Source organism: Xiphophorus maculatus, chromosome 12 (genome assembly GCF_002775205.1).
Source record: "Xiphophorus maculatus strain JP 163 A chromosome 12, X_maculatus-5.0-male, whole genome shotgun sequence".
NCBI classification, from domain to species: domain Eukaryota; kingdom Metazoa; phylum Chordata; class Actinopteri; order Cyprinodontiformes; family Poeciliidae; genus Xiphophorus; species Xiphophorus maculatus.
The window spans coordinates 231535-245183 of record NC_036454.1 but is presented as its reverse complement, the minus strand read 5'-3'; the positions used below and the strand labels follow the sequence as shown (position 1 = coordinate 245183).

Below are 13649 nucleotides of genomic sequence, written 5' to 3'. Positions count from 1 at the left end.
CCCTACAACATCCAGAGCCTTAAGGAACTCCGGGTGGATCTCATCCACCCCCGGGGCTCTGCCACCGAGGAGCTTTTTAACCACCTCGGCGACCTCGTCCCCAGAGATTGGAGAGCCCAACCCAGAGTCCCCAGGCTCCACTTCCTCAATGGAAGGCATGCTGGTGGGGTTGAGGAGGTCTTTGAAGTATTCTGCCCACCGGCCCTCAACATTCCGAGTAGAGGTCAGCAGCACACCATCCCCACTATAAACAGTGTTGGTGCTGCACCGCTTCCCCCCCCTGAGACGCCGGATGGTGGACCAGAATCGCCTCGAAGCCGTACGGAAGTCTTTCTCCATGGCCTCTCCAAACTCCTCCCACGCCCGAGTTTTTGCCTCAGCAACCACCCGAACCGCATGCCGCTTCACCCGCCGGTACCCATCAGCTGCTTCCGGAGTCCCACAGGCCAAAAAGGCCCGATAGGACTCCTTCTTCAGCCTGACGGCATCCCTCACCGAAGGTGTCCACCAACGGGTTCGAGGGTTGCCGCCGCGACAGGCACCGACAACCTTGCGGCCACAGCTCCGATCGGCCGCCTCGACAATGGAGGCACGGAACATGGTCCACTCAGACTCCATGTCCCCCACCTCCCCCGGGACGTGTTCGAAGTTTTGCCGGAGATGGGAGTTAAAGCTCCGTCTCACAGGGGATTCCGCCAGACGTTCCCAGCAGACCCTCACAACACGTTTGGGCCTGCCAGGCCTGACTGGCTTCCTCCCCCACCACCGGACCCAACTCACCACCAGGTAGTGGTCAGTGGACAGCTCCGCACCTCTCTTCACCCGAGTGTCCAAGACATACAGCCGCAGATCCGATGAAATGATGACAAAGTCGATCATCGAACTGCGGCCCAGGGTGTCCTGGTGCCAAGTGCACATATGGACACCCTTATGCCTGAACATGGTGTTCGTTATGGACAATCCATGACGAGCACAGAAGTCCAACAACAAAACACCGCTCGAGTTCAGGTCGGGCGGGCCGTTCCTCCCAACCACGCCCCTCCACGTCTCACTGTCGTTGCCCACGTGAGCGTTGAAGTCCCCCAGCAGAACAAGGGAGTCCCCAGGAGGAGCACTCTCCAGTACCCCCTCTAAGGACTCCAAAAAGGGTGGGTAATCTGAACTGTCGTTTGGCCCGTAAGCACAAACGACAGTCAGAACCCGTCCCCCCACCCGTAGGCGGAGGGATGCTACCCTCTCGTTCACCGGGGTAAACCCCAACGTACAGGCGCCGAGATGGGGAGCAACAAGTATGCCCACTCCTGCCCGATGCCTCTCACGATGGGCAACTCCAGAGTGGAAGTATGTCCAGCCCCTCTCAAGGAGACTGGTTCCAGAACCAGAACCATGCGTCGAGGTGAGACCGACTATTTCTAGCCGGAACCTCTCGACCTCACACACTAGCTCCGGCTCCTTCCCCACCAGAGAGGTGACATTCCACGTCCCAAGAGCCAGCTTCTGCAACAGAGGATCGGACCGCCAGGGTCCCCTCCCTTGGCCGCCACCCATCACACAGTGCACCCGACCCCTTTGGCCCCTCCCACGGGTGGTGGGTCCATGGGAGGGGGGGCCCATGTTTCCTCTTCGAGCTGAGCCCGGCCGGGCTCCATGGGTAAAAGCCCGGCCACCAGACGCTCGCCATCGTGCCCCCACTCCAGGCCTGGCTCCAGAGTGGGGCCCCGGTGACCCGCGTCCGGGCGAGGGAACACCAAGTCCAAGGTTTTCCTTCGTCATTGGGGTCTTCGGGCTGCACTTTGTCTGGTCCCTCACCTAGGACCTGTCTGCCTTGGGTGACCCTACCAGGGGCATGAAGCCCCAGACAGCATAGCTCCTAGGATCATTGGGACACTCAAACCCCTCGACCACGATAAGGTGGCAGCCCAAGGAGGAGATTCCATAATTTAATGTTCATTTGTCATTTCAAGATATGAAAAAGAAAATCCTCCTTTTAATTTTTAGGTATTTTATTATAAAAACAATAAACTTTAATAAATCAGTCATTGTCAAACATCAGCTACATACTTATCTTACTTTTTTTTTAGGAAAAAAATATTTAATTTCAGTATGATATGTCTATGCTATTGACAGCATAGACAATGCCCTAATACTTCAGACTGAGATATTTCACTTAAAACACACAAAAAGTGAAAAAAAGAGTACATTAAAATACAGATATATTTATGTTATACTACCAACACAGGACACAGGCAGGGCTTCGGTCTGCTGGTCAAACTCAGAGAAGTCCAGTGAGTTATGAGACGTCCTGGTACACAGGCTAAAGCCAAGGATAAAAGAGAAATGATTTAACAGTGTAATAGAAAATTTACCCCTGATTCTTCACATTCTGAAAAAACACATTTTCAGCATATTGGGCCATTGACTTGTAGAATCTGTACAGCATAGTTGTGACATTGTGGAAATGAGCTGTGAAACAGAGACTGAAGACCAGCAGCTCCAGCTCTCGTCCTGTCTGACCTTTCCTCACAAAATCCTCCAGTTATTAATGCACTTCCATTCTAAAAGCAGTTTCTCATTAGCACTCTCTCATTAGAAAACATACACAGTATGAAAAAATTTAGCTAAGCTAAGAAAATTATAACCAGAGTAGTTACTTTGGGCCAATTTAGTTACATAGGAAATATTTCTTGGTTGTTTAGAAGCGAGCTTCTGGCTGCAAAGTGACAAAATTCTGCTTGCAGCATAATGCTATTATTCTTTCATTCGTACCTGTAAAAGGTAATGCCAGTGGATAGTTTGTATCATAAAACTATTGAAACAAGTCCACGCAGGATATGAATTATGGACCTCTGACCACTCTACTGCCACACTGAAGATGGCGGCGACTTAATGTAGGGCTCAGCGCTCATTGATGCATCTACGTATTCATGTCTATGTTCAGGATCTCCTGCTTTGCTTTGGTAAAATCATTGCTGCAGTAGGTAACTGTCTCTGTGAGGTGTCAAGCCCCTCCTCCTTGCTCTCTGCTGTGATACAGCTCCGCCCCCACAACAGAGGCTGCTGTGAATGCTAAGGCTAGTTAGCATGGCCACCGATGACGGCTGATAAATGGCTCTCCTGTATTGTTAGGTTGACCCTGCCGTTAGCACAGCTGCAGCAGCACAAAATGAGCTGGGGAGTAGAGTGAGCAGCACTTACAGAAGCTTGATTGACACTGCCAAGCCCTTCCTCATGTCTCTGGTTGTTTCTGACTGGGAGTGATGTATTTATGCATATGATAGTAAGACCCCAGAGAGGAGGCAGAGGAGCTTTCACACATTATCAGTCCCACGTTTTTATAAGTTATCTATTGCAACTTTAACATAATATTATTGTTGATGTTGCTTTAAAATAAACTCCAACTTTCCTTTCAGTGTAAGAAAAAAAAGACAACCTAATTCCACATGATCAAGCTGCAAGCCATGCTTAAACCTTGCTGTCCTGATCCTGATTGAGTTCATATTGTTCCTGCCACATTTGATTTGTTGAACCTGGATGCTTGATTCATTGGGTTACTGTTAGACTACATATCAGTTGCAGTCCTTGTGGTATGCTTTTACCAGTCTTTGTGTCTTGGTTTGATCCTCCAGGCCAGGGGAGCCAGACCAAGTCTCCCTCCTCTTCATCTCCATCCTCTTCGCTGTCACCCTGCTCAGAAACTCAGGTCACTGAGTTTATTCATCAGTTTGTGGCTACCTGCCTGCTGGTGTCTGACTCCAACACTGAGCTCTCCTATGTCCTGCCCTCCGAATCAGTCAAGAAGGGCTGCTTTGAGAGGCTGTTCCAGGTACAAACCAGCTCCACATGGAGTCAACAGGGTCTGTGAAAATGTGCAGATTTCTTCCAGACAGACTGCATGAGGATCAACCTTTAGTTAGCTGAGTTTAGTACCAAAATGTTTGAGCTATCCTTCTGCCGCAATGCTTTTTTTGTTTTGTTTCAGATATTATTTGAGAAGAATGCAGATAAATTCCAGCCACAACTCAGCACTATATTCTCTAGATTGAGCAGAATTTATTTGTAAAATTTGAACAGATGATATCAAGTTGTATGAGCAGCATAATATCTGATGAATTTGGGGAAGCAGAGTATATTTCCCATCCAGCAGGAGCTTTTTTTTCTTTAACATGTTCTGACCGTGTATGTATGTGTGTGTGTGTGCCATGTATTTGATGCATTGTGGGGACCAAAGCCTGGTCCGCACAAGGAGAAACGCTGTTTTTAGGTTAGGGGTTAGGTTTAGGACTAGTGTGAATTGAGTTTTGGGTTAGGGTTAGGCTGTAGAAATGCATGGAAGTCGCTAGAAAATCCCCACAAAGATAGCTTGAGCAAACGTGTGTGTGTGTGCATGTTTTATTAGAAAGTAAAGGTCAATGTGATTTTATTTATTTAGTACATTTTCAACAACAAGGCAGTTCAAAGTACTTTGCATGAATTAGAAGGAAATGGAAACAAAACATCAGAACCAAAAGAAAGACACAAGGGTAACAACAAAGCTAAATGTTGGTTGTTTGATTCTTTTTCTGGGTTGCTAAGTACTCCACCATTTATAAACTAATAGGAGTTTCTCTAGGTCTTGCTCTTATATTATATTATAAAGCTAAATGGTGGTCTAAAGTAAAAAGTAATTAAGCTTGGAAATGCTCTTCTGGTGATAATAACAATAATAAGAAGAATAAACAGACAGATAGGGTGTTAAAATGACACAACAGGAAGCATAACGAAAACCCCAGCACATGTAGCAACATTCTAGCGGCCAGTGAAAGGTGGTGAAAATCAGGGAATGTGTATCTGTACCCTTGAGATATGTGTGTGCAGTAAATCCATGAACCCTGTCCAGCCAGCTCCTCCCAGGCTAAAGTCTCTGATACAGTGGTCTTACCTAAGAGCAAGTCGTTGGGAGCAATCTGCTCCACAGTTGCACGGATGTCTTGAGGAAGGGAACAAGGTGGGAAGGAGCATCTTGTTTACAAATCATCCAGGACATTTGAGATAGTCAGCCAAGGCCGACACAGACACAGTTCAGATACAGACAATGTTCTTTCAATCGGGCAGACTTTTTTAATTTCCATCTGCCTTAAAGTCTGCTGGTGCATCTCTGTTGATTCCAATCATTCAAATTAGTATGGCCATTCCCACCGGACCGAACTAGCAACTTCTCTAAGATTGATTCCATTCTGCTAGTGAGCTGCAGGACCTGCACACGGGCTAGAAATTTCTGCAAGAATCGGCATCCATAGCATATTAGTCTGAGCGTTCATCAGAAGGCCAATCCATCACACTGATCAGGCAGCTTGACAACAGCTGAACAGCTGCCGACATCTTCTGAATTTGTCGATATGCCAGGTATCTGCCAGCACCAACCAGCAGAAATCCTGTTATCCTGTTATCTACTTTGCTCGCTCATCTTGTTGAGAAAATGTGATCAATTGCATTGATCAACTTATAAGATTAATTAATAGAAATAGCTTTGGGTCTATCTCAAAGACAACGGACATGGAGTTTGTCAGGTTTTTGATTGATTTGGCGAGTAACAAAAGTGAAGCCGCTTGTGTAAATAAACATGTTTGAGTCCAGTCTATCTGATTGTTGTTTTTTTCTAATATTTTTTTAGAAATAAAATATATAGATTTTGGTGGGAATTTAATTAGGAAGAAATATTGTAAAAAAAAAAAAAAAATCACAATGACAATTTTGAAAAGAAAGGAAAAGAGCAAAAAGGGAAGAGAGGTAGGGCATAAAATTAAAAGGGCTAGAAATACAGACAGACAGCAAAAGGTTTGACCATCAATCATAATAAAGTCAGATAGTTTTATTTATTTAGAACCATACTGTATGTGTGTTTGCAGGCTTTGGAGCAGAGCCTGACTGGCCTGGCTCTGACCAGCTTTGGAGTGATGGACACCACGCTGGAGGAAGTGTTCCTCAAAGTCTCTGAGGAGGACCAGTCTCTGGACAACAGTGACGCTGGTCAGACTGCACTTCTTCAGTCTCCACTCAACTTCTCCTCCTGCAGGCTGAGTAACCTGGGGTTTCCCATCTGTCTGCAGACATGAAGAGCTCACCTGGGGGCAGCTCACTGGGGAAGCTGTCAGTGGGATCAGGGGCTCAGGATGGACTAGCGCCTGAGACCGGACCCTTGCTGCACAGTGAGAAGTCTGAGGTTGAGCTGAGTAATCTGGTGCAGTGCTCCAGGCTCAGCCAGAGCCAGGTGTCACTGAAATCCTCCTCGTCTGTGGGCTCGGTGCGTGGAGACGAGGGGGGGCCGTATGCAGATTTCTATGGGGATTACTGCCCTCTGTTTGAGAACGGCCAGGAGTCGGACTCTGCCAGCCTGAGAGGTCAGCTCAAGTTCTGTCTCACTGTAGAGGGAAGCAGAGATGGAAGGAGAAAATGATCCACTCACCGTCCAATTGTTGTTGTTTTTTTGTGGGGTTTTTTTGCTTTAAAAAGAACAAACCAAAGAGTCAGATTTCCTGAATGAAAAAGAAGAAAATGTCTCTTAATTCACACATTTCTAGTTGGATTTTATTGTTTACACCATTGTGTCCCTCTTTCCTGCAGGCGATCCAGAAAATCCCACCTCCCCAGAGCTGGAAGACCTGGAGGGGCAGGGCAGCTTCAAGCTGGAGGGGTGGTGGCTGAAACTGAGTCAGTTTCATGGCCTCATCATAAAGAGGTTCCACTGTGCCAAGAGAAACACCAAGGGCCTCTTCTCCCAGATCCTCCTGCCTGCTTTCTTTGTCTGTGTTGCTATGACTGTGGCCTTATCCGTGCCAGAGATCGGTGAGCTCTTCCTTTCAGTTAGAATCAATAATCTGTGATCCAGCCTTTATTGCTGGCTGTGCTGTAGGTGGTTAAAACATGTGATGAAGGCTGGGTCTTGTTGTGTTTCACAGGAGATCTACCACCGCTCATCTTGTCTCCTTCTCAGTATCATAACTACACCCAGCCCAGAGGCAACTTCATCCCCTACGCCAACGAAGACAGGCCCCAGTACAGGTAACAGCAGCTATGGTTCTTACAAGAATGGTGCCTGGACTAGCTCCTCCTGCTGCATTCCAGCCTTTTAAAATGAAAGTAATTATATAATTGGGGAATTTTTTTTGTTGTTGTTTTTGTAGCTATGGGGGAATAGAAAGTGGCAAATTCATGGAATATATAAAAACACACAGGACCCGTATTTCTCACTGCTCCTGGCCAAATGGGGGAAGATTTTAATTGCACATCTGCGAATAAACAATAAGTAAACAGAAATAACACATCTTGCACAAATATATACAATCTCCCAACTTTTGCTGGTTATATGCTTACATCCATCTCAGACAGGTTTGAATGACCTTAATAAATAGCTTTATCAAGTGGTTATTCGTCATCTTTTCAAAAAGAAATTATATTGAATGCTGCTTCTCCATGTTTGGTTCTGGGGATGCAGAGCAGAAAAAGAGCCAGAAGACCTGAGATGTTTGAAAAGTTGATACAACAACAGCAGATCTTTAATATATTGTGGTGCTAAACCATTCAGTGATTTATAAACTAACAGTATTTTATAGTTTATTCTCTGAGCTACAGGGAGCCGGTGGAAGGACTTTAAAATGGGTTCTGAGGCTCCTGGTGACATCGTAATGTAGAGCTTTTTTATCATCTGCTTAATTATGGTATCTAATCTTATTTCCTGTTATAACTTGAGCTAGTGGGATCATGTAGATATTTTAATAAGAGGGGTCCTAGGATTGAGCCAAGTATAAGTGAAGCAGTGTGCTGTGTAACTGTCTGGTTCTTGGAACTGCAGGAGTATGCTGTCACCAGATGCCAGGCCGCACAAGATCATCAACACCCTCCGACTTCCCTCAGGTGTGGGGGCAACATGTGTCCTTAAGACCCCCTTCAACAGCACCCTGGACCAGCTGGCCCAGACCCTCAACCCCAGTGCCAACAACTCCAAGACCCTGGCTGCCCAGTACTTTGACTCTATGTGTCTGGACTCCTTCACCCAGGGGGTCCCCCTCTCCAACTTTGTGCCCCCGCCACCTTCCCCGGCTCCCTCAGATGACCCAGACCCTCATTTTATTGCCCCTACAACCACAATTCACGGTGAGTCTTAGTCCAGAGTGTGTGCATTCCTCTTTTGAATCTCACAATACTGAGATATTCAGCTGCAACATAAAGACCAATGTTTGACTCAAGCAGGGTCGGCCCAAGGCATAAGCAAACTAAGGCCACTAAGGGGCCCCCTCATTGGAGCTGATTTTTATTTATCTTTTTTTAGTATCATATTTTTCGGACTATAAGGCGCCCCGGATTATAAGACGCAGTATCAGTGAACGGATCTATTTTCATATATAAGAAACATAAAGCGAAACAAAATACGGTAGTCGGATAGGTCAGACTTTATTCAAATCATTAACAATAAATATCAATATTACACAAAAAAGTACACTCCCTTTTTCAATCATTCATGTTCTACGAATCCATCAAATTCCTCGTCTTCGGTGTCGGAATTCAACAGTTGGGCGATAGCGGCATCAAGCAAGCCCGGATTCCTCTCGTCATCATCGGATTCAGTCTCATTGCTGTCGCTTGGCTGTTCATTGATGATTCCTGCCTTTGTCAAAGCTTGAACGACAGTTTTGCCACCTCAAAACAAGTCTGTCTAGACAGCATAGAAAGCTGACTGCATGAGGTTTCTGAGCAGCAGCAATTAGAATAGAATAGAATAGAATAGAATAGAATAGAATAGAATAGAATTACTTTATTCATCCCAGCAGGGAAATTATTTCGCAGTTACAGCAGCATAGAGACAAGACACACAACAACCACTACTGAGTAGCAATTGTAGACAAGATAAAATAAAAATAAAATATAGCATGCTGTCAATATAAAAAGCAGCTTAGAGCAGTCCTTGCAAAGATTCAAAAAATGCAGAAACAGAATGTATATGTAAATATATGTACAGCAGTGTGCCACAGTGCAGTTGTGCAAAATCGGACTGATTAGTGCAGAACAATGATTTAGCTTTTATTGTACAGTGAGATGGCATGTGGCAGGAAGGATTTCCTGTATCTGTCCCTACCACAGCGGAGCTGGAGCAGCCTATGTGAGAAGGTGCTCCGCTGTCTGTCCACTATGTGGTGGAGAGGCTGCTGTTTATTGTCCATAATAGACAGAATCTTCTTCAGTGTCCTCCTCTCCACCACAGTTTCCAGGGACTCCAGCCTTAGTCCCAGTACAGAACCAGCTTTCCTGATGATTTTGTCTAGTCTATTAGAGTCGCTGGCTCTGATGCTGCTTCCCCAACACACATCAGCAAAGAAGATGGCACCGGCAACAACACTGTGATAAAAGGTCTCCAACATCTTGCTGCACACATTGAAGGATCTCAGCTTCCTTAAAAAATAGAGTCTACTCATCCCCTTCCTGCACACAGCGTCAGTGTTAGATACCCAGTCCAGTCTGTTGCCGATTACAACTCCCAGGTATTTGTAATCCTCCACCTCCTCCACCACTTCCCCTTTGATCTTTAGTGACCATGAAGGTATCTTCTTCCTTCTGAAGTCAATCACCATCTCTCTGGTCTTACTAATGTTGAGCCTCAGGTGATTCTGGTCAGACCACTCCACAAAGCTGTCCACCAGTGTCCTGTACTCCTCCTCCCCTCCCTCTCCTATACACCCGACAACCGCTGAGTCATCAGAAAACTTCTGTAGGTGACATGATTCAGAGTTGTACTGGAAATCAGTGGTGTACAAGGTGAAGAGAAAGGGAGAAAGCACAGTTCCCTGTGGAGCTCCTACGTCACTGACCACCACATCAGACAGGACACTGCCCAGACGGACAAACTGTGGCCTGCCTGTCAAGTAGTCAGTCACCCAGGAGATCACTGAGTTGTTGACACCCATCCTCCGCAGCTTCTCACCCAGCAGCAGAGGCTGGTTGGTGTTGAAGGCACTGGAGAAATCAAAGAATGTGATTCTCACAGTGTCTCCTCCACCATCCAGGTGCAACAGTGCTCGTTGGAGCAGGAAGATGACGGCATCGTCAACTCCTAAGTGGGGCTGGTAGGCAAATTGCAGGGGGTCTAGAAACATCCTCACCTGAGGCCTCAGCAGGGCCAGGACCAGTCTCTCAATGACCTTCATCACATGAGATGTGAGAGCGACTGGTCTGTAGTCCTCTGGATCGGCTGGCCTTGGCTTCTTGGGAACAGGAACCACATGTGATGTCTTCCACTGCAGCGGGACTCTCTCCAGCCTCAAGCTGAGGTTGTACATGTGTGCCAGTACAGGGGCCAACTGGATGGAGCAGGTCTTCAAGATCCGTGGTGTAATGCCATCAGGTCCTGCAGCCTTCCCCTGGTGTAATCGCTCCAACTGTCTCTCAACCTGGCCTGTAGTCACCGTTAGCTGGGGGTAGGTGTTGTTGTCTGCAGTGGAGATGGGGGAGGAGGGGGGATGGTGGGCTGAAGGAGAGGTGGTGTGCTGGAGAATGCCGGTAGGTGGATTGAACTACTTGGGGCAGTGTGGATGTGTGGGGGGGATGGTGGTGGTATGGGAGTAGCAGGAGGTGAGCTGAACCTGTTGAAAAACTGGTTGAACTGGTTTTCTCTATCCCGGCCCCCAGACATCTGTGTGTCCTTCCCCTTCATTCCAGCGATGTTCTTCATTCCTTTCCACACATCTCTCACACTGTTCTGCTCGAGTTTGGACTCAAGCTTCCTCCTGTAGTTGTCCTTGCATGTCCTCAGTGTCTCTCTGAGTTCACGCTGGACTCTCCTCTGCTCCTCCTTATCTCCAGACCTGAAAGCCATCTTCTTTTTGTTTAAAAGTGCCTTCAGGTTGCTGGTAATCCAGGGTTTATTGTTGAAGAAGCAGCGCACGGTCCTGGCTGGCATGACAGTGTCCTCACAGAATCTGATGTATTCTGTGATGCAGTCAGACATGTTGTCGATGTCCTCCCCATGAGGCCCACAGAGCACATCCCAGTCTGTCGACCCAAAGCAGTCCTGCAGTGCCTCAGCTGCCTCCTGTGTCCACCTCCTCACCGTCCTGATGCGCACAGGCTGCCTGCTCACTAAGGGGACATACTTGGGAGTCATCCTTACCAAGATGTGGTCCGACCTGCCAAGGGGGGGCAGGGCTGTGGCGCTGTATGCATCTTTGGCATTAGCATACAGGAGATCCAGCATTTTGTTTTCCCTGGTGGGACAGTCAACATACTGCTGGAAGTTGTGTAGCACTTTGTCCAATGAGGCACGGTTAAAGTCACCTGTGATGACCATGAAGGCGTCCGGGTGTTGAGTCTGTATTTTGGCTGCAGTAGCGCTGATGACGTCACAGGCCACCGCTGCATCAGCTGATGGGGGAATGTAAACAGCGATCAAAATGGCGGACGTAAACTCCCTCGGTAAATAATACGCCCGCATTCCCACAGCCAGAAGTTCAATGTCCGGGCTACAAATCTGTTCCTTCACGTTAACGTGACCGGGAGTGCAATCCCGCCGCCCTTCTTCTTCCGACTCTTGGAAAGGTCCCTATCCCCCCGCACCAAGAAAAATCCAGGAACCTCCACGCTGCAGTCTGGAATCAGCGAGTGTAGCCAGGTTTCCGTGAAGCAGAAGATACTGTACTCCCTGTAACCCTTCTGGGTCCTAACCAGCGTCGTGATTTCATCTGTCTTATTCCCCAAAGACCTCACGTTCCCCACAATAATCGACGGTATCGCCGGTTTGTGCCGTCTCCTCTTCCCCCTCCATTTAGCTCCGGACCTGCAGCCCCGTCGTCTCCTCCATAGCTCCTTTGGGACCATCGGCCTGTCTCCGGGCCACAGCAGAGGCTTACACAGCGCAATCAGCTGTTCACGCTTGTAAACAATCCCCCTGCTCCGTTCGGCGAGGTTCTCCGTAACAATCATGCCTCTACTCCGTAGATTGTGGAAGCTTAACTGATGATCCATGGGTTCTTTAAGCACGGATCCTTAATCGGTTACAGCAAATATACACAGATTAACACACACACGACGGGAGCTGCGTCTGCAGGCAGCCAGCTAAACCGGCGCCGTTTTGGTTGTCTTCAACAATTATGCTTCAACAATCAAGGGGAGTGACTTTGTCTCTTACCAAAGTTGTAATAAAACATAGGGTACACTGTTCATACATAAGGCGCACCGGAATATAAGGCTCATTGCCGATTTTTTTTGCAAATCTAGGGATTTTATGTGAGCCTTATAGTCCGAAAAATACGGTAATAATTTCTATGTCATTATAATTTCAAAAACACACAATTTCACTATGAACTGATTTGTTTTTGCAATAATATATATTTGATAATGTATGTAGAAATTATTACTTTATGGATAAAAAGAAAAATAAATTTCTCTTGGGGGCCACTGGTCACCAGGGGCTTTGCCGGTAACATGAGTGCATCCAAACATCCAAAGCTCCGGTCAGAAGTTAAGTAAGTAAAACAATGTCTCAAAAAAGGACTTATACTTCAGGGAGGGAGGAAAGAAAGAGGAAGAATAGAAAAAGCCAAGATAAAGGTTTGATTTAATGTGTCTTGGTAATGTAATGTAAAAGATTTGTAAAACTGCTAATAGAAAATTAGCTTGATAACGACCTGGAACGTTAAACAGCCAAACATTTATGCTAGGGTCTTTGTGTTTATGTGAAACTGAGTTTAAACTTTAAATGAGTTGATTCTCATGGTTGGCTCTGGATATTTCTGAGGTATTTTTGGCTTTAAAACGGCGTGTTTGATAACAATAATTAAAACTTCTCAATGTTTGACATTTTCTAGCAAAATGTTTTTACGTCAGGCTACATAGCTGCTACATCGATGAGCTGCTCTATGCTGTAGTTGGGATTTGTTGTTTGCTGCTGAGCATAATCATTTTGTGGCTAAAACAAACATTTTCTTTACATCAACTTCTAAGTTATGGGAAACTTCTGTTAAAATCATTTGAAGGCTCAGAATCAGTCCAGTACCGGTACCGGTCCACATTCTCAGGGGAGAAAGACTCACCGGGTTAATGATTTAATGATCGGGCTGCTGATTGTAGCCAGTCCACTTTGTTAGCAGAACTAGAGGGCCCCAAAACCACATTTCGCTTAGGACCCCATGGAGGCTTGGGCCGGCCCTGGACTCAAGTAAAGATTCTGTAGAGCTTTAACAGGGAGCATTATGCAAAATAAATTTTTTCAGCTTTATATGTTAATCCCTCATCAAAAACATACCTGAAGTGTTGCTCAGATTCTTTCATGCATGTTTGAGAAATCTTTGAATCTCCCATGGCAACCATTCAGGGGAGCCTTAACACCTGTTCATAAAAGCCCTGCCTGTTTGCCCAAAGTTTGCCTTAGAGCTGCAGTCACCAGCCAAGCTTCTCCCCCACTCAGCTCCTTCACACTAGTGGCAGCAGTCATTAGCAAACACTTGGTGGAAGTGCATGTCTGCTGAGCTCATCATACAAACTCCTACTCAGTGCAACGCTCATATGAACAGTTCTTAACGGCATCATGGAAGAGCATTGTCATAATGAAGTCCTGAAGGAGTGTTGGAAAGGGTACAATCGTCTTAAAGAGTCAGAGTCCAATTTTAAGGAGTCGGATACGACTA

The 13649-nt window shown here is 46.5% G+C and overlaps 1 protein-coding gene across 8 annotated transcripts in view; it reads left to right on the top strand.

Moving 5' to 3' along the window:
• abca2 (ATP binding cassette subfamily A member 2) overlaps window positions 1-13649 on the top strand; it is a 146552-nt gene that overhangs the window by 97919 nt on the left and 34984 nt on the right. For all 8 annotated transcript variants that reach the window (XM_023343537.1, XM_023343533.1, XM_023343532.1 and 5 more), the window contains 6 exons: window positions 3627-3823; window positions 5886-6006; window positions 6087-6377; window positions 6601-6822; window positions 6936-7038; window positions 7829-8130. In XM_023343537.1, the coding sequence (XP_023199305.1) occupies window positions 3627-3823; window positions 5886-6006; window positions 6087-6377; window positions 6601-6822; window positions 6936-7038; window positions 7829-8130 (1236 nt within the window). The remainder of the gene's footprint in view (window positions 1-3626; window positions 3824-5885; window positions 6007-6086; window positions 6378-6600; window positions 6823-6935; window positions 7039-7828; window positions 8131-13649) is intronic.